Below are 26,899 nucleotides of genomic sequence, written 5' to 3' on the forward strand. Positions count from 1 at the left end.
TTTCCTTTCAAGGGTAAAAATTTTATTTTTGAGGAACTCCATACTGCACATTTTTAGCAAGTCACGTAAGAAAGCAAAAATGTTATCCTCCCCTCATCCTAGAAATAAATAAGAAGGGCATAAAATTTCTTTTTAAATCACGACACTTGGAAGTTTAGCACCAGCATCCAAAATGAACAAAAAAGGGGGAAAAAAAGCATTTACTATATATTTCAGATTTCTTTGGTTGGGGTTCTCCCCATGTGGTATTAATATTTCTTCTTTCAATTCATATTACCAAAACAGTAAAAACCAGGAAAAAAAATATAAACCTAGTGGTTGCTGAAACTGGGGAGGTTGCTCTCTCGTCTTGTGTGCAGGCATTCCCGGATCTCAGCTGGCTAGGAAACTTGGCTGACATTTTCCTTTCATAGTTGTCTGTTTCATAAAGAATAGTAAACGTTCTAATGTCCACATCTTGGTCATGACTCTTCCACGTTATTGCTTGCATGTCTCTTTGGTGTTGGTAAGGTCACGGTCTGCTCTGTGCTTTCTTTTTCTAATGGTCATTAATTTCCTTAGGTCACCTGGAAAAAAAAATGAAACCAAACTCAGGGTGACAAAATGACCAAGAGTTTAAGAATAAAAAGGCAAAAAGTATGCTTTTCGTGTAATTCAGGAGACAGTATTTCAGAAGGTCTACACATAATCTATTCTCGCATCTACAGATCTGTAACCCTACACATTTAATACAACATTTGTGTAAACCAGAACATTCAGTACATAGTAAAAATTTTATAGAATTATATGAAAGCGGGTGTCTGAGGGGCTCAATTGGTTAGGCATCTGACTCTTGACTTCGGCTCAGGTCATGATGTCACAGTTCATGAGACTGAGCCCCGAATCAGGCTAACAGCGCAGAGCCTGCTTGGGATTCTCTCTCACCCTCTCTCTCCACCCCTCCCCTGCTCATGTGCACTCTCTCTCTCTTTCCAACATTTCTTTTAAAATTATATAAAAGAAAATTACCATCAGGATGCCTTTTCAAATAAATAATACTACGGCATCCATAATTCTTCACAATTATTTTGGTGGTTGCACAATATCTCCTAACGTGAACAAACCCAACACTGAGCCACTTCCCAACGTTAGACAAATTATAAATAGTACAAATATTTGTTGCCCTGTATTTTGGATTATTCCCTTAGAAGCAATACCCAGAAATAACGTTACTAAGTAGAAGGTTATAGCCAAATGACTGATACATAATTCTAAGTCAGTTCATGCAAGCAAATTTAAATAGGGAGTTTATTTCTATGATACTGTCCACACAACCTAGAGATAAAACTGAATATTCCCAGCACAGCTAATGTCTACCTGATGGAAGGCTGTGAGTTTTACAGCCTCTTTTAACTAAAAGCATATTCTTTATTTAATGCAAAGGACAACAACCAACAAATATTCAAAAATTTAAGCCCCAGGAGCTAGTAGGTGAAAAACCCAGAAAGAAAACAACTATGGCTTATAAATTCCTTTAGGAGTGGCTCTACAATTGGGTCAGTCCAGTTCTATTTCTACCTCTATACTGAAAGTTTCCAAGACCTTTACCAAGAAAACAGAAACGCAGGAAACATCAATAAAGACAAGCTAACCTTTACGGGGAGGTTATGCTTCACCACGCCCTGATTAAGCACCTTACACATGTTATCTCACTAAATCTTTGCAACAACACTTGGTGAGTAAGTCTAGTTGCTATCCCTGTTTTACCAGCAGCAGACATTGCTGGGGCAGAGAATAAACAAACTGCTCAGTATCACCCAGCAAATGAGTAGTGGCTCCCGCACTGAGTACATAAACCTCTTGGCTCTCGCTCATTATACTGCACGGCCTCAAAATCAATTATGTTAGTTATCAAAGGGAGAAGGGAAGAAAAAAATACTCTAGTTTATTCTGTAGATCAGTCTCCTGTTCAAACTGGCCACTAGGTGTCACAAAAGTAAAACTTTCAAAAGTTAAGAGGTATTAATATTAAAAATTATGTCTAAAGAAAAAAAATGACCATCAATAACTGTCAAATGCTTATGCCCCCCAAAACCTAGCAAAGTAAGGTCAAATCCCATATTTAACCACTAAAACTGCTCTTTCTCCAGAGTCCTAAAGGAGATGACGGCTGATCCAGATGAACCACAGAACTGGCTCAGACTGAAATCAACAATACTTAAAATATCAGGGGCGCCTGGGTGACTCAGTGGGTTAAGCGTCCGACTCACGTCATTAAGCTCAGGTCATGATCTCATGGCTCGTGAGTTCGAGGCCCGTGCCAGGCTCTGTGCCGACAGCTCAGAGCCTGGAGCCTGCTTTGGATTCTGTGTCTGCCTCTTTCTCTCCCCTTCTCTCGCTCATGCTGATTCTCTCTCTCAAAAATGAATAAACATTAAAAAAAAAAAAAAAAAAAAATCAACTCAAGGCCCGGGCTGCCCGATCTCTTACCTGCTGATGGTGAAGGTGCCTGGGGAGCCTGGTGTTACTCGGCACTGCTCTGCTCGGTGGCTGGAGCGGGGTTCTCAGATGGCGCTTCGCCTGCCTTGGTCTAAGTAAGACACGAAACAAAACCACAGTCCGGAAATTAATCGACCCAGATGACAATGGAAAGTTCAAGACTAAAAGGTCTTAAAAGTTGGGATCTTCCTGCTTACGAAGGTTAATCACTCTGCAAAAGTAACTATTCTTAAGTGGGAGTCAAAATTTAGTATCAGAGAAGAACGGCCAATAAATGGCAACTAAACACCACCACTCTCCGCAACAAAGTCTCTGATACACAATTGCTTTTAATACTTGCTTAGAGAGAGCTTCCTCTCTGTAAATGCTGTCCTACGTTCGGAGAGCCTTCAACATTTTAATTCTGAATCTCCATTAGTATGCATAATCCTTTCAGAGAATGATAACTAGTTGAACTCAAATGTTTGTTTATGTTATGTACAGGACATTCTTTCTCCATAATATATAGATGCATAGATCTTAACTAAAATATTAAAAATATTATATTATCTTTCACATACAGATTATATAATAGAATACCTATAAATGCTATATACATATTACCTTAATATATAAATAGTAGACATTTATATGATTTGTAAATATAAATACATATGTAATATAATGATAACATAAAATGTTATATGATTGCCAGTTGGCAGGTTATCAAACCACACTTAGGATGGAATACTAAATAAAGTTTGACGTGATTAAGGATGATGTGGCAACATCCCCTTCCGGCTGGTTGGATTTACCTCTTTGCCATCTTGTGAAGGAGCATTAGGAGGACGGGGGCGACGCCTGTAGTTGTATGGGCGCCGGTATCCACGGCGAGCAGATGGCTGGTTTGAACCATTGGCCGCTTGTTGGTTCTCTTTATCTTCAGCCTCTCCAACAGCTGGGGCAGGTCGGGGGCGAGGAGGGCCTCTAGAGCAGAGAATGCAAAAGAAAAGAGAACAGTGCAACAGGACAGGGGGCCGCAAGAATAATCTTTACTTTTGAAGGTTAAAAAGTCAAGTGATCGGTATTTATTGCTAGAATACACAGGCTTGGGGCACGTGGGTGGCTCAGTCGGTTAAGCCTCCCTATTTTGGCTCAGGTCATGATCTCACGGTTCGTGGGTTCGAGCCCCTGAATCAGGTTCTGTGCTGACGGCTCAGAGCCTGGAGCCTGCTTAGGATTCTGTGTCTCCCTCTCTCTCTGCCCCTCCTCTGCTCACACTTTTTCTTTCAAAAATAAACATTAAAGAAACAAAAGAAAAAGAATTACACATAGGCTATTGCAGCAAATGGAGCAGAGATTTTGTGGAAAAAAGCCTATTTTTCCACCATTTTCCCTCTTCATCTGAATCCCTATTTGTAGTGAATAAACACACTCTGGACACATATCATGGTCCTGCCAGGCACTTGACAGGCACAGATAGTAAAATTATAAAAGAAGAGTGGCTCCTGGTACCTGCCCTCCATGAACTGAGTTTAGTGGAGCCTGGAGGGATTAAACACGGAAGGAACTCTAACATTACTTTCTGCCAGAGTCTGTGCTGGTATGTTTTTGGGTTAAACATTTAATCTCAATGCTAATTCTGTACATTGGATTTCTAGTGAGAAAAATCAAGAGGTGTTGAGAGGTTAAGTATTTGGTTGGACCGTAGAGAAATGCTGCTTTTTACAGGTCGAAAAAAGTCAAATGCAACTTTCCCAAGATCACACAGCCAGGGATTGACTGGGATGGAACCACTGTCTCCTTTCTGTTTTTGTTAAGGCACTTCTGTGAAACCTCTTATTTTGGAAGTTCTTAGTATTTAATCGTTAAGAGTCATTACGTCTACAACTGGAATGAATCCTGTGAGGAAAAGGACACAGACTGGCATAAATCCTTTCCCAAAATAATATATTCTCCTTTCAATAAACCCATGTTGCCAAACCTCCAGGTGGTATAAATATCGATCAGGAGTGAAGGTCTACTTTCTTCACTTACATCAAGGACCAGGAAAAGGAATAGGAAGGCTTATGATATAAAGAGCTTTAAAAGGTTCTGAGGGAGTCGAGCTCAATTCAGTTTTCACAAGGCATGAAGCACAAAAACCTACTCCTTCACTAATATGAATATCATTGGTGGTGTAGTAACAGTATCTAATATTTACTGAGGGCTTACTATATATATACCAGGTACCGTTAGCTTAGATTCGTTAGTACTTTTAAAAACTGTAAAATATTCCTTAATGTCCATTTTTATAGACCTCGTAAGTAAGTCTTAAGAGTCCAGGAACATCCCAAAGGAGACACAGCTACTAACTTCAAGGTGGGAACGGACACACAATTTGATCTGTAGCCTGACTTAACCCCCCGACTGCCTTGGTGATGGGACTATTCAGTACCCCACACGCTGGCTGGCACTCACTTCCTCCTTTCTCTGGCACGGCCACTGAACAACAACCCATCAATTAATTTTCTGTTTGTTTCATTCAATAGAACAAAAAAATTAGTATTCATCTATACCATATCACAGCTAACCCATACAAACCAATGGTTTTGCACAAGGACACCAAAATATTTGGTTAAATAGGGGGGACATGTCCCATGGCCGTTGGAAAACACACTGCAGAGTCCCTCTAATCCTTAGACCTCCAGTCGAAGCAGCCACTTCTTCCAATTACATAATAGATCCATACAACAGGCCCCCAACAGTCTCATCCATTAAGCTGTCTCTCTCAAGTCCTTCAACTGGCTGTTAGGGAACAATGTCACATACCTCCGGTACCTTGGGCGGTAAGTTGGGTTTCGATGAACCGGTCCCTGAAGTTGTGTTCCCTCTGGGACTCCCTCCTTCATCTCTCCAATTTCACCAGCCTACAAGAAGGCAGTCAGAGCGGAAAGTCAATGTCATACGACCAGACAGAAGAGACACAGAGCACACAGTTGCATTCAGAATTTTTTTTTAATTTTTTTTAATGTTTCCTTATTTTTGAGAGAGACAGAGCATGAGTGGGGGAGGGGCAGAGGATGAGGGAGGCACAGAATCCGAAGCAGGCTCCAGGCTCTGAGCTGTCAGCGCAGAGCCCGACGCAGGGCTTGAACCCACGAACCACAAGACCATGACCTGAGCCGAAGTCGGACACTTGGACGACTGAACCACCCAGGTGCCCCATCAGATTTTTTTTTTTTTAAGTAAAAAGTAAAATGCTTCATAATAAAGCTGAGAACCCTCAACTTTAACAGTGAACTGTTCAATGATTTAGATCTTTGTGAATGATAGGAAAGAAAAACTTCTACTACAACAGTCTTTTGTGTGTCACAGAGCTCTTAGTCTTATTTGATAATACTAATTTAAACACTTTGAAATGTTTCATTCATCTCTTACCATGAAAAAAAAAGAAAAAAGGACCCATTATTATAAAAGAAAAGAGAATGAGGGGCCCCTGGGTGGCTCAGTCAGTTAAGCGTCTGACTTCGGATCAGGTCATGATCTAGCGGTTTGTGGGTTCGAGCCCCGCATCAGGCTCTCTGCTGATGTCTCAGAGCCTGGAGCTGCTTCAGATTCTGTGTCTCGCTCTCTCTCTCTGCCCCTCCCCTGCTCATGCTCTGTCTCAAAAATAAATACAACATTAAAAAAAAAGGGGGGGGGGGGCGCCTGGGTGGCTCAGTCGGCTGGGCGTCCGACCTCGGCTCAGGTCATGATCTCATGGTTTGTGGGTTCGAGCCCCGCGTCGGGCCCTGTGCTGACAGCTCAGAGCCTGGAGCCTGCTTCGGATTCTGTGTCTCCCTCTCTCTCTGACCCTCCCCCATTCATGCTCTGTCTCTCTCTGTCTCAAAAATAAATAAACGTTAAAAAAAAAAAATTTTTTTTTAAATAAAAAAAAAGAAAGAAAGAAAGAAAGAGAATGATATGCTACATTTGAGCAATGAGAATCTCTTCCCCCTTTCAAACTCAGATCCACTAATTCTATGAACAGGGTATCCCTTCAACCATTAATGGTTTCTACATTTAAACATTTTCCCACACCTCTTAACACCTTCGCTTCTGACTGCTTCCTTCCATCTCTTTGCATTTAATTATAATCTTTTAAAAAATAAAATCATACTTCCTTGATGATAAACTTCTTTCAAACTAGGGGTACAAAATTTATTTACTGTGGAACTTCCAAAAGAAAAAACAACTAAAAACAAACAAGAAAACCGACCAGACATCTCCAAAATTCTTTATAACACAGCCACATCTTAACCTTTTTTTCTCAACACTAACATCCTTTACTTCTCCATGTTACACCAGGAAAAGAAAAGCCAACGGCAAAGGATTTCCACATTCTTTCACTCTCAAATCTACCCACCTACGTGTTTGCTGTCATTTTCTTCTCTCTCCTAACCCTGGGTAAGTGGTCTATGCTCATATCCAAAGCCAACCCCTCTCTCACCTCCTAGAACACTTAAACTCTCTACCCCTCCTCCCCTTCACTGTATACTTTTCCCCCCTTCTCTACTCCATCATTTCCATCCAGGTGCATAAACATGCTGAAAGGGCACCCATCTTTTGCAATTCTTACAATATAATCACAAACTTACAAAACAGTTGGAAGTACGAGATCTAATCCTCAGGCCCAGTTCAAGTATCACCAGTTGTCCCAGTAATGTCCCTGATGGCCAAGACCCATTCAGAACCATGCCTTGAATTTAGCTCTTTGCCTGAAACAGTTCTTCGACATTTCCTTGGCTTTCGTGACCTTGACGCTGTTAAAAATTAGAGGCCAGTTATTTTATACGCTATCCTTCAGTTTGGGGGTTGTTTGGTGTTTCCTCATGATTTAGCTCCTGTGTATCTGGCAGGGAAGCCATAAAAGTCACACCGCACCCTTCGCATCGCATCCCGTTGGGCGGCAGATGGTTTCAATTTGTGCCGTTACTGACAACGTTCAAGTTCAGAAGTAGTTAAGGTAGTATCTGGCAAGCCTACTCTGCTGTACGTTTACTCTTCTCCTCTTTGTCATTAGTGAGGATTTGGAGCAGTACGTTCAGAGTGTGTAAATGTTTCGTTCCTCATCAAGTTCTCAATATATCCATTTATGTATTTATATCTGCATAGACTCATGGTTTTCCATTTTATTCAATGAGTTATAATCTGTTACTATCATTACTGGCCAATGGGAACCCTTTCAAACTGGCTCCTGTCCCTCTGACATGTCTCCAACATTCTTTGAGTACTTTCTTGTGTTTTGGCACAACAAGATGTTCCAGGCTCATATTGTACTTTCTCTGGCCCAGCTCTGAAATCAGCCACTTCTCCAAGAGAGCTTCTTTTTATTGGAGAATGGTATTTAGAAACAAAACACTGGAGGACAGGTATGCTCAATGTTATTAAGGAGTCACTGATTTCAGGCCATTTCTGGAGACAGAAATAAGGAACACACATATACAAATACATATATGTACACACACAGCATGAGTTCCACATATATAAACGTGGGTATATGTGTGTGCACGTAAAGCATACTTGATCTGTCCACCTATAACGGCTTTCACAAAGTTGTTGGTGAAGAGAGGGCTTGGGAGGCCAGGAGAGAACTCACTACATCTCAAAATCAAACAAAAACAAAAACCCTGCTCTGACCCCATAGCCTCCTCCCAGCTACTGCCCCATTTGAGTTCCTTTACAGACAGACGAAAGGAAAACCACCACCACTAACTAACCACCACAGAAACCTCCTCAAAGGAGAATAGGAGACCTCTTCTCCCTCTCTTGAACTCATGCTAATCAGACTTTTGCCCTTACCGGACCACTAACTCCCAAGTTACCAACAACAGGAATCCACTCGCAGTCTAACTCCCTCCTCTCCTCCTCAGTATTTGACACGGCATCTCCTTCTGGAAATATGTTCTCCCTATCTGCTCCTTCTCATCATCCCAGACTCTTCATGTTCCTCATCTTGGAGGAAGCTGGTGTGCCCAGGACTCAGTCCTAGGATCAGTCTTCCACCTACACCCACTTTGGAGTTCATCCCATCCTGTGCCAGACCTTTCAAACTCGCACCTGGTCCCGTCTCCCCTCCTCAGGCTCCCTTCGGCCTCTGTCCCTGCCCTTCCCTCGGCCATTCGTGGCTTCTCCCAGGACCTAAAAGACTCGCTCCCTCGCTTCACGTAGGTCTCTTCTCAAACATGAGCCCAAAGACTTTGTAGCCACCTTATCTAAAATTACACCTTCCTAACCCGAGCTGCATATTCCCTCTTGGCTGCGTTTTATTTTTCTGCCTACTTACTTCACATCTCCACTCGGAGGTAAAATTTAACGTGGGGGGGGGGGGGCAGAGGGGGAGGGAAGATCTCCAGATGGTTTCCACCTTTCCTCTAAACCCAATCTTTATTGTTTTCCCGTATTTGCTTAAATCAAAAACCACAGGGGTATCTTTTACGCCTCACACCACACATTCACTCCATCATCAGATGCCGTCACGTCTAGGTTTAAAATATTGCCAGAATGTGACCACTGAGCACAGCCCCACTGCTAGTACTCTCATCCACGGCAGGACCATCTCCGCACAGGGGATTATAGCAGCCGGTCTCTCCCACGTCCACTGCTGCCTTCTGTGGTCTAGCTTCCATAAATAGTCCGATGGGCTCCTAAATATGTGTCTTCCCTGTTGAGATCCCTTCGCTGGCTTCTCATCACATTTGGAGTAGGTCAGCAGTCCTTATCAGTCTACCAGACATGCTCTATCTGCTCTAAGACATCGCCCTAATCTCATGTCCTACCCCCCTCGGCCTCGCCCACACTGTCACCACAGGAGCCTCCCTTTAGTTCTCTGAAGAGGCCAAGCTGCTGCTTCCTCAGGAACCTTGATCCACAAAAAGCAGACAGGAAAAGCAATTAGCATGTGTGAAGGGCTAGAGTTTACTAGAACTGTGGAAGGGGAAGAGCATTAGCAGAGGCTGAGTTTGAATCCAGTTTCTACAACTTTCTGCCGCAGGACCTTAGGTACAAGTTGCCCGTTTTGTAGAATAGGCAAATCTCTTCATTTGTGACAACACCAACAAAAATATGGAAACCACTGCCAACTTCATAAAGCTACAGGGAAGACTGAACGAGAACGGATTTCAAACGTCTGCCACTTCGTCAGTGCCAAATAATTCATGCTCCCTTTTCTCTATCAGACAGGTCTTTTCTCAGAGACGGCAAAATGTTGCTATTAGTTCAGTAACCGATTCGACTTAATTTCCAAGCGGAAATTAAATTCAAACTAAGCTAGATAGGTATTATCTTTGAAAAACCAGAAGTCGTGTGGTCACTGATGTATCGTGCTATATCATGTCCTTTGTACAGAAGGGAAATTCTATTGGTCTGTATATTATCGTTTTTTTCCCCTGTTGTGTCAGTTTCGGTTTTTATACAGTAAAAAATGTTTCCAAAGACTTTTCTATTTGACCTCAATATTTAACATCCTAGAGATCTCACTACACTTTTAAACCATTAGCCTAGCTATTATGGAAGAGAGTTTTAGGGATTTTCATTTGATGCTCTTGATTGCCTTAAGCAGACTTCTTTAGTGTCTGAACATCCAAGCATGGGATGTATTCGAAAGATTCTAAAAATACTGAAGGAATCTAAGGACAGCTTTTATTTCATATATGGAATGGGTAAGATAGTCAGCTCAAGTTAAAACAACTCCATGTGATTATCAGAATAAGCACATGTTTTTCAAAACTAGTTTTCAACCAGCTTCTGCAAACGATGTTCTACATAGCACTGAAGAATCCCTTTGCTCTGAACCTTCAATTCCTAAGGTAAAATATACTTTATTTTAAACCACATAGAAAAGAATCGTGTTCTCAAAAAAAGATACGTGCGGATGTGCAAAATACTAAGAAAGATTATTTCAGGAAAGTACTACTAATGCCCTAAAAATAAATGTGTATTACAATCTCCCTGACTCTTCCTGTTCTCATTTCCTAGAAGCCCAGAGTGCTGCCCTAAAGAAACCTACTATGCCCCATGTACCCAGTCTCTCCATATATGCAAGTCTACTCGTTATTTTTAGCACATTCGTCAGGGACAGCTGTTAAAGAGTAGAAGAGAAATAACAAGAAGCAATGTAGAAAGAACATAGTCATGCATGATGGGATAAGAGATGGGTAGCAAAGAACAGACTGAACATAATGTTCAGTCAAAACACTTGGTGGAAAAACAGAAAACAAAAACCAAGGACACTAAGAGGAAAAAGTTATAGCTAGTGGTAACAAAAAATCATGTCCTATGCCAAGTTTTCCAAGTTTCTTGGGGAACTGCAGAGTTGTTACAATGTTTATCGATTATAGGTCAGGTTCACAATAGCTCTGTCGGTATTTTTCAGCAAAAAAGGAGAATAATAACTCATCAACAATCCCCATCTACAATAGCTTTTCTTACTAACACCATCTCATGCAAATTAAAAACTCTATAGATTTCCTCTATCCTAAGACACGGAGCTAAATAGCTTCGCCTTTGATTTAATCACCATGACCCCATGGAAGAGGCACGTTATTATGCCCATTCAATGGATGAGAATTAACTCGGTTTTTGCAAAAGCTCACAGACTCAAGTTGGCAGAGACAAGATTCAAATCCAAGTCTGCTGACTTCAGAGTTCAAAGTCTTAAAACGCATAACCACCTGTCTCTCTACTTTAAACTGTCCCGTGTTCCCCAGGGTGCCCAATTACGGGCATGGCTCCTGTGGTTAAGCTTTTGAAAATGTCACTAGAATGGCGGCTCCGAAAGAGCAGACTAAAGGCCTCGCCTCACAGCTTTTGGAGCATCAGGAAGCCACAAGCAAGGTCTGATTTCCGGCGGCTGGTGTTGGAGGAGGAGGAGGAGGAAGAGGAAGGACGGAGGGGTGAGGACGGCTGAAGAAAAGTCCCAGGTGCAATTTTACCTGCATTCTGTTGGGATGGGGAAAGACCCGTGAGCGACGGTCAAAGGTCTGTCCCACGTGGTAAGGCGGGAACCGCCTCCGGTACTGAGGGCGATACTGGGGGCGGCGCAGCTGACTCCGGGCCCCAGAGAACTGCCCGTCAGTGGCAGGGGGGTCAAATCCTTCACTGCTGCCGCTCCCTTCCTCCTCCTCCTCCCCAGCGTACTAGCAAGCAAAGAAACAGAGATTCAGAAGAAGTTTCAGCAAGGACAGAACCAAAGAATACTGCTCAGGATGAATATCACCAAAGGAAAAACAAAATCTCCCCCAAAGGGAATAATCCCCTCTATTATACGGACAAAATGCATTTAACCCAGGTTATCGTGTGATTACCTGGGATAAACTACATTAAGATTAAAGTAGATCTGGGCAGATAAAATATTAAGAAGCAGAAAAGCAAAAGCAATCAATCTATAATGAATTGACGAGTCATCTCATTAGAATTGGTGAATAACGGTGGGGCTGGGGAGGGTGTCTGGGTGGCTCGGTTGAGTGCCCTGCCCCTGACTTTGGCTCAGGTCATGATCCCAGAGTCCTGAGATTGAGCCCCACCTAAGTCTCTGTGCTGAGTGTGGAGCCTGCCTCACGTTCTCCCTCCCTTCCTCCCTCCCCCTCTGGTCTCTCTCTCCCTCTGTTCCTCTCCCCCACGCATGCTCTCACTCTCTCTCTCTCAAAAAAAGAATTGGTGAATCATCAGTTGAACAACCAAAGAAAACATGTATAAGGTTGTTAACAGTTTAATAGCTCCAGCTAATGTGTGTCTCCCAACATCTGCCATCCAATGGGGCAGAGTCAGGGCAAAGCAAGAAAAAAAACATTGTGTGGTGTTAACAGTTTTGTCCTAAGAGTCCCACCTTCCTAGAGCCGTTCTCAAAGTGTGGCTGGGGTCTCCAAATACCTTTCTGAGGCGGGGGGCGGGTACCCAGTTCAAACGATTCTCATAATGGTGCAAGGATACTATTTGCCCTTTCCACTCTTACTCTCTCATGGGTATAAGGAGGCTCCAAACAGCCACAGGGACACAGAGCCTCTTAGCTGACTGAATGCAGAAGGAGATACGAAAGCCCAGCTGGCTTCTATTAAACCAAGTAGAGATCTACAAAAATATGCAGCAACACCACTCTTCTCACTCAATTTAAAAACCTAGTTTTCAGGGGCGCCTAAGTGGCTCCGTCGGTTAAGTGTCTGACTTGAGCGCAGGTCATGATCTCACGGTCCATGGGTTTGAGCCCTGCATTGGGCTGTGCTGCTTCAGATCCTCTGTCCCTCTCTCTGCCCCTCCCCTGCTCTCTTTCTCTCAGAAATGAACGTTAAAAATATCAAAAAATAAATAAAAATAAAAGCCTAGTTTTCATTAAAAATGTTATTTACATTTATGTGTAATGAGCTTATTTACAATCAATTAAATATCTTTAAAAAAATTTTTTTTAACGTTTATTTATTTTTGAGACAGAGAGAGACAGAGCATGAATGGGGGAGGGTCAGAGAGAGGGAGACACAGAATCTGAAACAGGCACCAGGCTCTGAGCTGTCAGCACAGAGCCCGACGCGGGGCTCGAACTCACGGACCACGAGATCATGACCTGAGCGGAGGTCGGCCGCTTAACCGACTGAGCCACCCAGGCGCCCCAGATATCTTTTAAATGTCTGCTCTAAATGCTAACAGATATAAACACACATAAAACCTCTGAGATCATCGATAATAATTAAACATATAAATGGGTCCAAAAACCAGTAAGTTTGAGAACCACTGACTTACAGCATGATTTTCTTTACAGGCTTTGGAATAAAGTTTTAATTGCACTTTTATAGTAGTAATAGATACAGGCAGTTTCTAAATATAGGCCTTATTAACAAAGGAAACTACCGACCCCACATTTTTTCCTATATTTAAGCTACTATATATCGCACGCCAATATTTTATATAAAAACATAAATAGCCAAACATCCCTCAAAGAATTTATTTCAAATCTTACACTAAAGGATATAGATATGCGAATACAAAAGGCAGTCAAGGAAAGTAATTATAGTTTTCAAAAATGAGTAAGTTACAAACTAATAAAATAATGACCCATTTCTTTTGGGGGTGAGGGTATTTAAGATTTAGAACATTCCAGAATCAGCCACACGGGCAACTAAATTCCCAAAAGGTGAAAGTTTCAGCTATCGCCTCCAGTAATTTCAGAAAAATCCAGCCAGTGTACACTTCATAAAACCTGTACCAGCTACGATCTACAACTACGTAACACATATTAGCATAAAAAAGTAAAAAAGAGGGGCGCCTGGGTGGCGCAGTCGGTTGGGCGTCCGACTTCAGCCAGGTCACGATCTCGTGGTCCGTGAGTTCGAGCCCCGCGTCGGGCTCTGGGCTGATGGCTCAGAGCCTGGAGCCTGTTTCCGATTCTGTGTCTCCCTCTCTCTCTGCCCCTCCCCCGTTCATGCTCTGTCTCTCTCTGTCCCAAAAATGAATAAACGTTGAAAAAAAAAAAAATTTTTTTTTAAAAAGTAAAAAAGAAACATTAGCATAGAAATCATACACCAAAATACTAAGTGTGAGACTGCATTATTCTTCTTTTTAGGCTATTCTATATCTTTTTGAGTTTTATACAGCCAAATCTTTCATTAATTATCTTTCCAAATAGGAATAATGGCATCACCCTTGCCAAACACGCTCTTGAGAGATAGTCAATAAGCTGTCAGGATGTCACGACATCCCAATAAAAAAAAAACAAAAAAACAAAACAAAACAAAAAAATCTTCATTTACACGTACTTTCAGAATTTTTAAAGTTTTCTTTCTAAGTAGCTTTCGCACGCAGGACTTTGCAATTTCCAGCTGAGGAGGAAAGTCTTTAAGGAAAAACTGCTAACATTCTTCTACCACTTTTACTTCTGAATTCACGTAATAATCAAAATCCAGTTGCCCCTTGAACAACGAGAAGGTTAGGGGCACCAACGCTGTCAAAAACCCATGTGTTCGAACTCCCCCAAAACCTAACAACTAAAAGCCTGCTGTTTCCTGGAAGCCTACTGACAACATACAGTCAATTAACACCTATTTTGTATGTTACGTGTATGATACACTGTATTCTTACAGCAAATTAAGCCACAGAAAAGACAATGTTATTCAGAAAATCATAAGGAAAATACATTTATATTCATGTACTGTATTTACCAAAAAACACCTGCTGTCAGTGGACCCACACAATTCAAACACGTGTTATTCAAGGGTCAACTGCCATCACAACCAGAGTTCTGTGAATCTGATGAACTTGGAAAAGTTAACACGCTATATAAGAAGTGCTACAGTAGCTCATTCCTACTCGCCACCTCCAGCACAGGTTTTTATTAACAATCAAACAGGAGGGGCGCCTGGGTGGCTCAGTCGGTTAAGCGTCCGACTTCGGCTCAGGTCATGATCTCGCAGTCTGTGGGTTCGAGCCCCGTGTCAGGCTCTGTGCTGACAGCTCGGAGCCTGAGCCTGTTTCGGATTCTGTGTCTCCCTCTTTCTCTGACCCTCCCTGTTCATGCTCTCTCTCTGTCTTAAAAATAAATAAATGTTAAAAACAAAACAAAACAAAAACAATCAAACAGGATAAGGGGGGGCACCTGGATGGCTCGTTGGTTAAGCATCCAACTCCGTTCAGGTCATGATCCCAGGGTCGTGGGATCCAGCCCCACCTTGGACTCCTCATGTTGGACTCTTCACTGAGTGTGGAGCCTGCTTAAGATTCTCTCTCCCTCTGCCCCGTCCCCACGCATGTGTGTGCTCTCTCAAAAATAAACTTTAAAAAAAAAAAAAATCAGTAAGATAAGCAAAACACGGGTACAAAAAATACAAAACTAGATGAGGGGATGGGAAGATGCGTGAAATAGGTGATGGGGATGAAGGAGGGCACTTGTCACGATGAGCACAGGGTGATGTATGCATCTGTTGGATTACTAGATGATACACCTGAAACATGTCAGTTTAACACCTTATGTTAACTAATAGGAATCAAAATAGAAACTTAAAAAGAATAAAAATAAAATAGTAAAAGAAAAAAAAAGAAAAATACAGAAAGAGAAAAATAAGAGGTCATCAGGTAGCTAATAAAAACCAATCTGGGGAGCGGCGGGGGGGGAGGGGCGCGCCTGGGTGGCTCAGTCGGTTAAACATCCGACTCTTGATTTCAGCTCACATCATGATCTCACAATTCATGAGATCAAGCCCCGTGTCAGGTTCTTCCCTGACAGTGTGGAGCCTGCTTGGGATTTCTGTCTCCCTCTCTCTCTGCCCCTCCCCGACTCATTTGCATGTGTGCGCACTCTCTCAAAAGTAAATAAACAAACATTAAAAAAATCAACTTAGGCAGGGTGTGAAGATGACAGAATGAAGAGGGAAAGCATTAAGGTAAGCGGAAAGATATAAATCTATCAAAGCATAACAATAAATCTTTCTCATTTTGCAGACTTTCTTTTCTGGTGAGATTTTTCAAAAGGTTTCCTCGGATGATACGCAAAGTCATAGTCTAGGGCTCACAAAGCATCTCGAGTCTTATTCTGTAAGTGCCAATCCCAAGTACTAATTCTAGAAACCTCAAAAAATGACTCAAATTTAACAGGCTCCTCATGACAACAAATGAATGGGATTCTTTTTGGGTGCCTTGAGCGTGCTTCAAACTGAGCCTTCTAAGTAAGCTCCAGACAGACCCGGTTGTAAACCGTTTCGCCTGGATTGTTACCAATCTAGAGAACTAAACATCTGGAGTATGACTTACTGCTTCTTTACTTTAAAATAATGGGAAAATGCTACGCTGAATAAACCAGCTACTTAATCGAGGTAAATTAATACTTCTGCGGTCAGTGCTGGGTTTTTTGCCTATTCCTGAGCTATCCCCCATTCTCCTTGCCAACCAAACACTTCTTTTCTTAGAGGTCAACAGTGCTCGTGCCAAGAGATGAACCGCTTTAGGCCAATCATGGAAATCCCGTTCCCCTTTGCCAGTGAATGCCACATGACCAGGTTCTGGCCAGATAAAAGAGCCAAATAAAGAGAAAGCCCTTTTGACGACCGTGGCACAGCCTATCTTAATTAAGCCCTCCCTCTTAAAAGATAGTTGTCTGTTACTTGCAGCCAAATGTGTACAAACGGATACAACTTCTGAATGGCAAGTTTCCAAAGAGACCCATGGCTGTGGATGAATTCTGGGCACTACAAATTTCCCTTCCCAAACCAAATCATTCTGTGCCTCCGGGAGGAGATACATTTATCTGCTGCAGGTATGTATACTTCGTTTTACACACGAAAACTCTTTCGGGCACTGAGACTACATACATTACGGGGAGGCCCACGGCGTCTGCCATAGTAGCCACGTCGGTAACGGCGCCGATCAGCAGCGTAACGGCTCCCTTCCACGGGAACGCCATCCGGTCCAGTCACATTGGCTGCTTCTGCACCCTGAGAAAGAAGACAAACACAGACGGCCTCAAAATCAAAAGAAGCTAACTCAACTAACCCCTTTCACCCCTGCCCCCCATAAAAAACCAGCCTGGGACAGTCAGAATGTTAAAGCTGGCAGAACGTACCCACAATTCCTACCGTGATCTCAAATACACACCCAAGTCTTAATAAGATCAGCAAGGTGCCTGGTGTCCTGGTTATAAATGTAGTTTCTTTGCTCACACAACCTAAACTCTCCCTTCTTGTTTGGTTATGCTAACTTCAAAAACGGTATGTACCTCTTTAAAGGACACACACCGGTAAATGTAATGCGATTGTGAAAGAAGTAATGCTAGACCAGGAAGAATATTTCTCCATGAGAAAAAAATGAGATGTTATCTTCCTAGAACAACGCTGAAACCTAGATTATTCTAAGAGGCACTAAGAGAACAGCTCTTCATGGGCTCGAGTGGCTCTGTCCAGCACTGAGCTATTGAGAGGGAAACTTCTCCCATCTCGGCAGCAACGGAAGAGTCCTGGATTGAGTAAGACATCGTTTCCACAAATGCAGTGCCGCTTTAGACCGTCTTAGTATCCTTCAAACACACTCAGCGTTCTTATTCTCTTACGGACAAACAGATAAAATAATGCTTCAAAAACATAAAAAAAAAAAAAATCAGACAAAAGAGATTCAAAAGAATATATTTCACATTCAACATCTATTTGTAAAACCTCAAGTTCTGAAAACATATGAAGGTGAAATTAACCTGGCAATACAAAATTTTAAGAGTTGGATGGGATAACAGAGATCATTATACGTCAGCATTTTCTGGTGGATGATTTGAAACTTCAGGTTTGCAACACAGCTGAGGGATCACATTAGTAAAGAAATCATTTAAGTTTCTGTATTACATAAATGTGGAGCCTGGGTGGCTCAGTCGGTTAAGCATCCGACTCTTGATTTTGGCTCAGGTCATGATCTCTTTCTGCATTTTCATTGTGGAGCCTGCTTGGGATATTCCCTCCGTCTCTCCCCCACCCCCCACCCCGCCCCACTTGTGCTCTTTCAAAATAAATAAATAAACTTAAAAAAAAGATATCTTTTTCCCCAAAGCAACTTTTATCTATTTGTAATATTATAAGTGTTATGGGGCACCTGGCTGGCTCAGTCTGTGGAGCATTTGACTCTTGATCTCAGGGTCATGAGTTGGAGCCCCATGTTGGGTGCAAGGATTAAAAAAATACTATAAAATTTTAATCTACACTGGAATATACATTTGGTACCGAAATAAAATACATCCTTTAACTTTTGAAAAATTAGCTTCTCCCTCTATAACTAAATAGGGCTCTTCATCATTTATTAAGTGAGAAATTACAACCTCCTTTTATAATCAATCAAAGAACATTTATAGCGGGATTCAGTAATCAAAAATTTTCTACTTAAAAGTCACTTCTGTCAAAAATCCAAAATAAGGTTAATTCATAAGGGGCTGAGAGACCACTCACTATGCAAGAAAACCGTGTGCTAGCACACTTCGATACCCAGCCGCGATAGTCTCACCTTCTCCCCCTCAACCACATCAAACTCTACAGTTTCTCCATCTCCTACACTGCGCAGGTACTTCCGTGGGTTGTTCTTCTTGATGGCAGTCTGTCAAGAGAACAGAAAATTCTAAATGAAGAGTATGTCAATATTGGCCACAGATTTCATCTCGCAAGTCTACTGCATGCTATTACTTTTTGAAATCACTCTCCCACTCACCTGGATCTTCAAAACAGTAATAAAAAACAAAACAAAACAAAAACATGGCAAAACTATGTTCCGCGTTTTCTTAATTTGTGGTATCCTTTGAAATTCGTCTTGGTAGGTGGATTCAACAGGATGTGCAGTTAGTACCCACCTCCGTTACAGCCTGATCATGAAATTGGAAATATTAGTTTCCTCAAGCTATTAGGCATCTAAGATTTAGACTGTACGTCTATGGGTGAGGGGAAAGGGGGATGCCTTCATGAAGTCCTGCTTAACACACATATATTTTTTATTTTATTTATTTATTTATTTATTTTTCTTTTTAGGTGGAGAAACTATCTACAGACAAGAGAATCTCAAAAAGAATTTTAAAAGGAGCGAAGGAGAGGAGGGATGATGAAGACTAGAGAAAAGGAATTTTAAAATGCCAGAGGGGATAAATACACCTTGACGGAACACACAAAATTACCTCAGGACCAAAACATTACTGATAATCATAATCTGGCCTCTTCTCCCCCTTCCTCCATTTTATGGAGAAGGAAAACAATGTAGCTGGTAAGGGATTTTGCTAAAGACATGAAGATACAGCCTGCGGTGGGGGTGGGGGGGGGTAGGCAGGGTGGGTAGGGGGAATCCATATCCCTGCACTGTATCCATGATATTTATCCAATACTTTCCCCATCACACCATTCGTATCTCACTCATCCCTGCACATTCTGTGATAATACATTAAAAGTTTAATGGAGATGTTCTGCTGCATGAAACACCTGCACCTCAGTATCTATCTGCATATGAAAAGGCCTCCCCTTTTCGGTCAGTGACGGGGAGAATAATTCCTGCAAAGAATTTCCATTTCTTTAGCTGGTATCTCTAAATAGTTAAAGGGGCTCTGAGTTTCTATGGAACTAGGTCAACCTTATTTTATAAAGCGATTAGGCATGTGTAATCCAGCCCTTCCCTTACTCTGAGTGGGAGGGAGGAGGGAAAAAAAAAGGAGCCAATGCCACAGAGACCTCACCCACGGAGGAAGAAAGGCGGCTCAGGGCAGGATATCGGCGCGCAGTTAGCACATTCAGCCATTCCAAAAACAGCCCCTCCCTGCCGCTCGTTCCCTTTTTCCTGTTCAACGGGGCAGGCCTCAACACATGGGAGGTGACTCACCACGCAACCTCATGGGGGCTGGAATCAGGTCATAGACTTGCAGGCTAATGATGCTGGCCACCAGGACACAAACTTGTGAGGTCCCTATAATGTAGCTGTCAAACACAGACTGCTTAACCCCAAAGGTCTACCTATTAACCTCTAGGTATGAGAAGCAACACTTTCCTTCAGTCTGTTTTAACTTTATTATTTTTTTTTCTTTTTTTTTTTAATTTTTTTTTTCAACGTTTATTTATTTTTGGGACAGAGAGAGACAGAGTATGAACGGGGGAGGGGCAGAGAGAGAGGGAGACACAGAATCGGAAACAGGCTCCAGGCTCTGAGCCATCAGCCCAGAGCCTGACGCGGGGCTCGAACTCACGGAGCACGAGATCGTGACCTGGTTGAAGTCGGACGCCTAACCGACTGCGCCACCCAGGCGCCCCAATCTGTTTTAACTTTAAAGGTCACTGGGTCTCAACAAGAACAACAACAAATCTCAAATTATCTAGGCACAACTGAAATACATCCAGTCAAGCAGAAACGTAAACAGCAGAAACCACAATAGAGAGCTTAATCTTAGATATTACTCTCCCCAGTCACCACTCCCACCCCAATTCGCCCACAACCCAAAACAGAAGGAAACAAAACCAAAGAAAACCAGATGCTGCTTCACAGAGCCCTGCAGGTAGGTACTGGTCTTAGTACCTGACTCTGTATTTTCCTGTTACACACTAAGCTCCCCACAGACTTGAGACAATTGGCTGGAAATTAAATAAATATACAAAAAGAACAACGAGGGCAGGCATCTGTTCTTTTAACCTGTATTGTAAAACAAGTCCAGGCTGCGTAATGAAATAAAGAGCATCCTAGGCCAGGAATGTAAAGAAAGACAAAGACATCAGTAGCCAAGAAGCCCATGGTTCCCATATTTTACCCATCTCCTACATCTCCGAATCCAAAAGGATGTGGACCTTTTGACCCGGACATGTGCTAACCATGCTTCATTTTTACAGGAGTGAGGATTATCCTGGGCATTGGGGAGTTTTCTCATGTCCTGGCTACACACACCCTAACCATCTGCTTTGCTGCGCTATTTACTTCAAGTCAGAGCCACTCGGGGAGAAGAGCTTTAACCAACACCCACCCAGGCAAAAGCCACATCAGTTCCAGCCAAACATGGAAAAAGGGAACAACAAAATCAGGAAAATAAGATGATAACACGGGAACAGAGTTCTGCTAAGGAGTCAAAGGCTTTAAAAATTAGCAACTGGTCTGAGTATTACTTCGCTCGACTGCAAAAATAAAAGGCTAAAATGATGGCACAGAAGAGTTTATCTGCCGATCTTAAAATGCGCAAGTGTGCTCTCTTGCCAGAATAAAACCGTGCAAAGCGTTTAGAGTGGAATGATGGTTTACAGGACTTCATCTTGGAAAAGGGACACGAGCAGATCACAGACACCCATCTCTTCACACAGCAAATGTAGCATTTATTATCCCTCTTACCTGATGTACAAACACATCTTCTTTGGTGTCATTTCTGTTAGAAGACAAAAAGTTCACAAATGAAAGTACTAGATATGGGGAAAAACTTAAAAGAACAGATGTTTTATGAGTTTAGATCCCAAGACCTCAAAAAAGGCAACATACATCTTTGTTCCTCCTCAACTTAACTCAGAAGCCCAGAATCGGTCCCTGGTAAAAACTTCCAAACCTGCAAGATCCCCGTCATACTCCTCCATATTACCACAGTGCTTAGATCCAAGTGTACGGAATCCACAGAAACATCCCTTCCCTCTCATCGCCTCCTAAATCACGTGGAATGTAATCAGAGCCCGAGATTTCCTTCCCAGTAAAAAGCAAAGCAAGACAGTAAAAGGACAGGGCACAGCTGTGAACTAGGCTCTCCTTACACTGAAACCTAAAACAGCACCCTCCCCACCACCCTGCCCTAACTCACCCCACACCCCCCCCCACCAAATCAGATAAGGAAGAAATTAAGGAATCTTTAAGGGGGGGGGGGGCAAAGCAAATGACTGTATCACGTAAAAACATCACCAGACTGCCAACAGTCTACAGCTGCGTTCTCCTTCCTATAGGGTTAGAAGCTACCGTCGTTTAAAGAAAACACTATACTTTCTACGCAGGACTTGGGCCAGACCTGGGTTACAGATCTAGCTCAATTACTCACTAGTTGTGTGACCCTGGGAAAGTTGCTTAACCAGTCTAAGACTCCATTTCTCCATCTGTGAAATTACAGATAGGGTCTCAATCGTCCTAAGGCCCTTCCCATGTCTCTTTTATCTCCCTCACCTTCAATTTTCTTTTAATGACTGGATGTTTAAAAACATGTCATTTATCCATACTCTGGAAGTGTATTTTAATTAATATTTAATAACCACTAGCTTAGAAAGGAGAATGGTCACAGTGCTTACAAATCTTAAAACTTACTCCAGCCATCAACTGAAAACAAAATGAACAAAAAAACTTACATAAGCCATTTAAAAAGTCTGGTCAAGGATCTATAAACTGCTGGTGCCACAAAGCAAGCATGCATTTAAAACATGTACGGAGATACAAGCACGTACCGATTTATGAATCCATATCCATTTCTGACGTTGAACCATTTAACAGTGCCAAGGACTTTGGTGGCTAAAATAAGATTAAGCAGATAAATTAGTATCTGACCTACAAAGAGATAAAGCTCATATCGTTAAGGTCTTGATAGCATTATATAAAGCCTAAACATACCCGAGGAAACCATTAAAGGCTTAATTCTAAAATATATTAGGAAAAGAAAATGGAGCAAGGGAAGACACCATAGGAAAATGCTTTCCAGAAGCCTACAGCTTTCTTCCTCGTTAAACGTTTCAGTACGGTCATAAGGAGTGGTCGGAAAGTCTATACATTTCTGCAATAACTCAAATTGAAAGACATCACGGAAAAAACAAACAATGTTCTTTACGATTAAAGTTTTCGCATGGAAAAGTTTTGCCGGTGCCAAAGAAGGGTCTAATGAAATGAGAATGTAGACAGACGAACAAGGTCAAGTACCAATGACCCTAACACATCACTTTTGCACTTTGAGATTAGGCAAACTTTAGTAAGTGAAACAGTAGCTCCCTGTTACTAGCTAATCTACAAAGACGTAAAGTAGCTTGTCCAGCCGCCAGATGGGGGCCTATCAGAGGAGTCAAGAGTAATAATAGAACTGATGCTGTCTCAACCCGTTCTGTACTCACCACCCCAAGGCAGGAGGTAACAGGCCTTTCCAAACCATAGTGATGAATTTGGGCTTCTGTTTCATTGTTTACCCTGCTCCCTGCAGTTGGGGAGAGTCAAACTCATCCTTTTTTGGGTGTTTTGGGTTTTGTTTTTGTTTTTACAAAATCTCCCTCTTTAACTTGAATGTCTCTCCTTTCCATCGCTGAGTAGGGCCCTTTCTGTACCATGCCAGACCTCAACAGAATTGAAGAGAAGGAATCTAAATGAACAGGATGGTCCTAGAACTTGTACTTTGTACATTCATATTTATGTCAGCCGTCAAGTAAGATTTGAGAAGACTCCTTTGAATCACTTGTGAATGTCAAATTCAGAACCTCTAGGAAATGCCTATGTCTAAATTCAGGAAATGCATAAAGCGATTATCAAGACTCAATGAAACAGGAAATCTGACAATACAGTACCTAACAAAAAAAAAAAAAAAAAAAACGCTTAGAAGAGAATGAAAGCAACAGCATTTACTGTTACTAGGGCTGCTTCTCTATGACATACAAACTTTATAACTTCCAAGGATAAGCAATGAGGATTCAGTTTTCAAATTTAAGACTAAACTAGTAATTAGGACTCGTTTTGTTGTGGACAGAGCCAGTTCTGAGTTTCGCTATATTGATATGCTTAAGGAAGTATTTTAGCTCTCTTTGTAAAAAGGAAAGAAAAAAAAACCCCAGTTCTATCTATGCCTCCAAAGTCATTCAGAGCCCATCAATGACTGAGCAATCTCCAGCTCTAATTCCAAGTGAGGAAGTCTCTTCGTTGAGACTGAACCTTTGGAATGTTCGGTTTTAAACCATTTAATTAGAAATTAGAAGGTCAAGGAAGAAAGAAAAAAAATTATGTTTTAGATCTAAATGTACACAGAGGAGGCCCATTTTTGATAAACCATAGGCTTTTATGTCACACTTTTAAGTTATTTCAAGTGATAGAGTTTTTGTGCCTCCTGTCATTTGCCCCAAAATTAATGACCTAGGACAATATAAAGACAGGAACTCTTTTAAAGGAATAATCTTGATTAGAAAGGCAATACTAACAGAACAGCAAAAAAAAAGATGAAAAATGGTTTTCAAGTCTAACTTCAAACCAGGCTGAAGGCTATTTTGACTCCTCAGTGTAGGTTTTTAAATTTTCCTAATTCCACCAACACTCCCAACAATTTCACAGGGTCAAACACATTCATGCACACTTCTTGCTTTAAAACCATACCCTCACGTCACATACACAAGGAGGAAGGGGGGACAGAGGAAGACCATATGGCTTCCATAATGTTTATCAGAAGGAAAGTTTTCTTTCACCTGGGGAAACCACTTTCTCCGGCCTATGGCTATCCACTGAGGCTAAGGACTGTTTGTAGGAACTCAAATGAAGACTCCAAAACCAGAATTCCATTTCAGTCAGCACTGTGCCTGGCACATTTTAGGCACCCCTGTGTTTGCCTGGCAGAGGGAAGGAGATGGCAGGACACTCTGGGCAGGGACAGCCAGTGTTGAAATGTCATGTAGAAGGCCATCCTTCATTTTAAGAGTTGGGAGTTATAGCAGAAAGATACAAGACCTCCAGACTCATCACCTGGGATGCAGGAGAGGCTTAATAGCAGTTGGTGGTTAAGAGAATTAATTTCTCTGTTCCTTTCATCTTTCAAGATGCCTGCTTTAGTTTAAAATCCAGCAGTTCAGTTGAGATCCAGAAGGGTACAAGGATCAAGGGAAAACCTGCAAAAGTTCCTGTCCACAAAATAAGTTACCGTTAAGAGTATTATCTTAACTCTGCTTTGGAAAGCGGGAGGCTGTCTCACTCTGCACAGAAGTGCTCCCAGAAACATTTGCTGGAAACAATAATCAGAATACTGACTAGACTGAAGTACCCCTTTAGTCCAGCAAAATGAGAGCAAGTTGTGGGTTTTTTTGTTTTTTTTTTAATTATTATTATTTTTTCTGAGAGAGAGAGAGAGAGAGAGAGAGCGCGCGCGTGCGCAGGGGAGGGGCAGAGAGAGAGGGAGAGAGAAAGAATCCCAAGCAGGTTTCAGGCTGTCAGTGCAGAGGAGGGCAAGTTTCTCTCTTAACCTACACAGGTTAGTTTTAGCATGCTGCTCCCCAGCAACTGAGAAAAAGCCCCGAAAAAAAAAAAAAAAAAAAAAAAAAAAAAACAAGGAAACCGGCCTCTCAAGGTAGGGAACATGGAACTGTTGTATTACACACTCTTCACATTATTCGCTTTTCTTCCCACGAAATTGGGCAGGCAAGGCTCAGGCAGATCAAATCTGCCCCGCCCCAAACACTGGAAATGTCTCTGAAACATCCGACACCATCTCTTAACTTTCCTGTTTAAAAGAGCGACTGACATAGACACGCACCCTTTGGAGGGTTTCTTCACCACCCACCTGCTTCATAAACCCGCTTAAGGCCTCACAGGGCGTTCCAGAAGGGCTGAAAACGCTGAAGTAAGACGACGAAGCCAACAAGGACCACAGACAACCATTCGAAGGCTCTGCCCGCACAAACCTGAACGAGACCTCTTCCCACCTGCTCTGCTAAGTTACAAGTCCCCAGATAAGGGTGTTCTGAACAAACGTCATACCCACGCTATCGACCAAGTTTTTTCAGCTGCTGCACCGAGCGCGTTCCCACAGTCCGGGAAGAAGAATACGCGTGAGCGATTGGTGAGCGCAGCAGTGGGCACAGGGAGGGAGGAGGACGTGGGACCGAGACCCAAGTTTCCCGGAGAGGATTGCAACACCCCTTCGCCGGCATGTGGCCGACAGAAGCATGGCGTCTTTCCCGTGCCCATGTGGGAAGGGCGTCAGGGACAGACACCTGAGCCTTCTCAGCAAGAAGCCTTTCCACCTTGCCCTGCCCGTCCCCCGGCCCCCACTTCCCCCGCCCCCTCCCGGGGGAAATCCTCCCCTCACCCCCGATCCCCAGCGAGGGCTCCACGGTGCCCGTCCCACGTGTCTGTTCCTCCCCTCCATCCACGGCCATCCCTGCCCTGCGTCCTCGCTCCCAGACCGCCGCTCCTTTCCTCTTTGGACCGAGGTAGCCCCCCCCCCCCCCCCCCACTACGGGAAGGTGCCACAGTGCCTGCGCCTAAGGTGACAAAAGTCAAGACCCCAGCTCGCCGGCCCGGGACCGGGAGAGGCGCGCACCGGGCGGGGAGGAGCGCAGGGCGGCGCGCGCGCACCCGGGAGCCCCACAGGGCGGGCGGGCTGCGGCCCCGGGCGCTGGGGACCCCCTGCTGTCACTCCGGCGCCCCCGGTGGGAAAGGCGGCGGGCGCTGCCCGCACGTGCCCGGCCGCCCGCCCCACTCGGAGCGGTCCCCACCCTCCGGGGCCTGACTCACCGAGAACTTTTTTCTCCGCGTCTTCACTGCCGGCGGGGGCTGAAGAGGCGGGGGCCGCGGTGCCCGTGGCTGCGGGGGCCGCGTCCCCACCGGGGTTTCCTGCGACGAGGGCGGCGGGCGCCGGGGCCGCGGCCTGGGGCGCGCCGCTGCCCACCGGGCTCTTGGGCGCGGGGTCCTGGGGGGCCGCGGCGGCCGCCTCCGCCGGAGCCTGCGGGAGGGTGGTGCTGGTGGAGGTGGTGGTGGTGGCCTCGCCCGCCTCGCTCATGCCGCCTCCTCTGCTCTCACTCGGGCACCTCGGTGGCGGTTGGTCGGCGGTTGGCGCGGCTGGAGGTCGCGGCGGCCGGGGCTCGCTCTCTGGGAGGCCGGTGGCGGCTCTCGCGGCGCAGGCGGCGGCGGCCGAGGTGGGGTCTCGCGGCGGAGGCGGCTCGAGCTCTCGGGCTGCGCGCTCGCTCTTGGGCTCCTCGCTCGATCTTACTGCCCCAAAAATGGCCCCGCACAAGTTTTTCTAGGCGGCGCACCGGCCGGG

At 43.6% G+C, this 26,899-nt stretch overlaps 1 protein-coding gene across 2 annotated transcripts; it reads right to left on the bottom strand.

Annotated features, from left to right (window-relative positions):
* Nucleotides 1-26,899, bottom strand: YBX3 (Y-box binding protein 3). Of its 2 annotated transcripts, XM_045467103.1 has the most exons (10): nt 26,374-26,899; nt 22,350-22,413; nt 21,268-21,301; nt 18,433-18,522; nt 16,767-16,889; nt 11,412-11,615; nt 5,269-5,366; nt 3,273-3,444; nt 2,470-2,569; nt 1-566 (listed from the first exon to the last, which is right to left on the bottom strand). In XM_045467103.1, exons 1-9 carry the CDS (start codon nt 26,636-26,638, stop codon nt 2,504-2,506), a joined length of 1,116 nt encoding a protein of 371 aa, XP_045323059.1. In that variant the 5' UTR covers nt 26,639-26,899; the 3' UTR covers nt 1-566; nt 2,470-2,503. The 2 variants fall into 2 exon arrangements, with proteins under 2 accessions (XP_045323059.1, XP_045323060.1); XM_045467104.1 differs by lacking the exon at nt 11,412-11,615 and having other exon boundaries at nt 26,374-26,887.

The sequence above is a fragment of the Leopardus geoffroyi genome, chromosome B4, assembly GCF_018350155.1.
Source record: "Leopardus geoffroyi isolate Oge1 chromosome B4, O.geoffroyi_Oge1_pat1.0, whole genome shotgun sequence".
In the NCBI taxonomy this organism is placed as follows: domain Eukaryota; kingdom Metazoa; phylum Chordata; class Mammalia; order Carnivora; family Felidae; genus Leopardus; species Leopardus geoffroyi.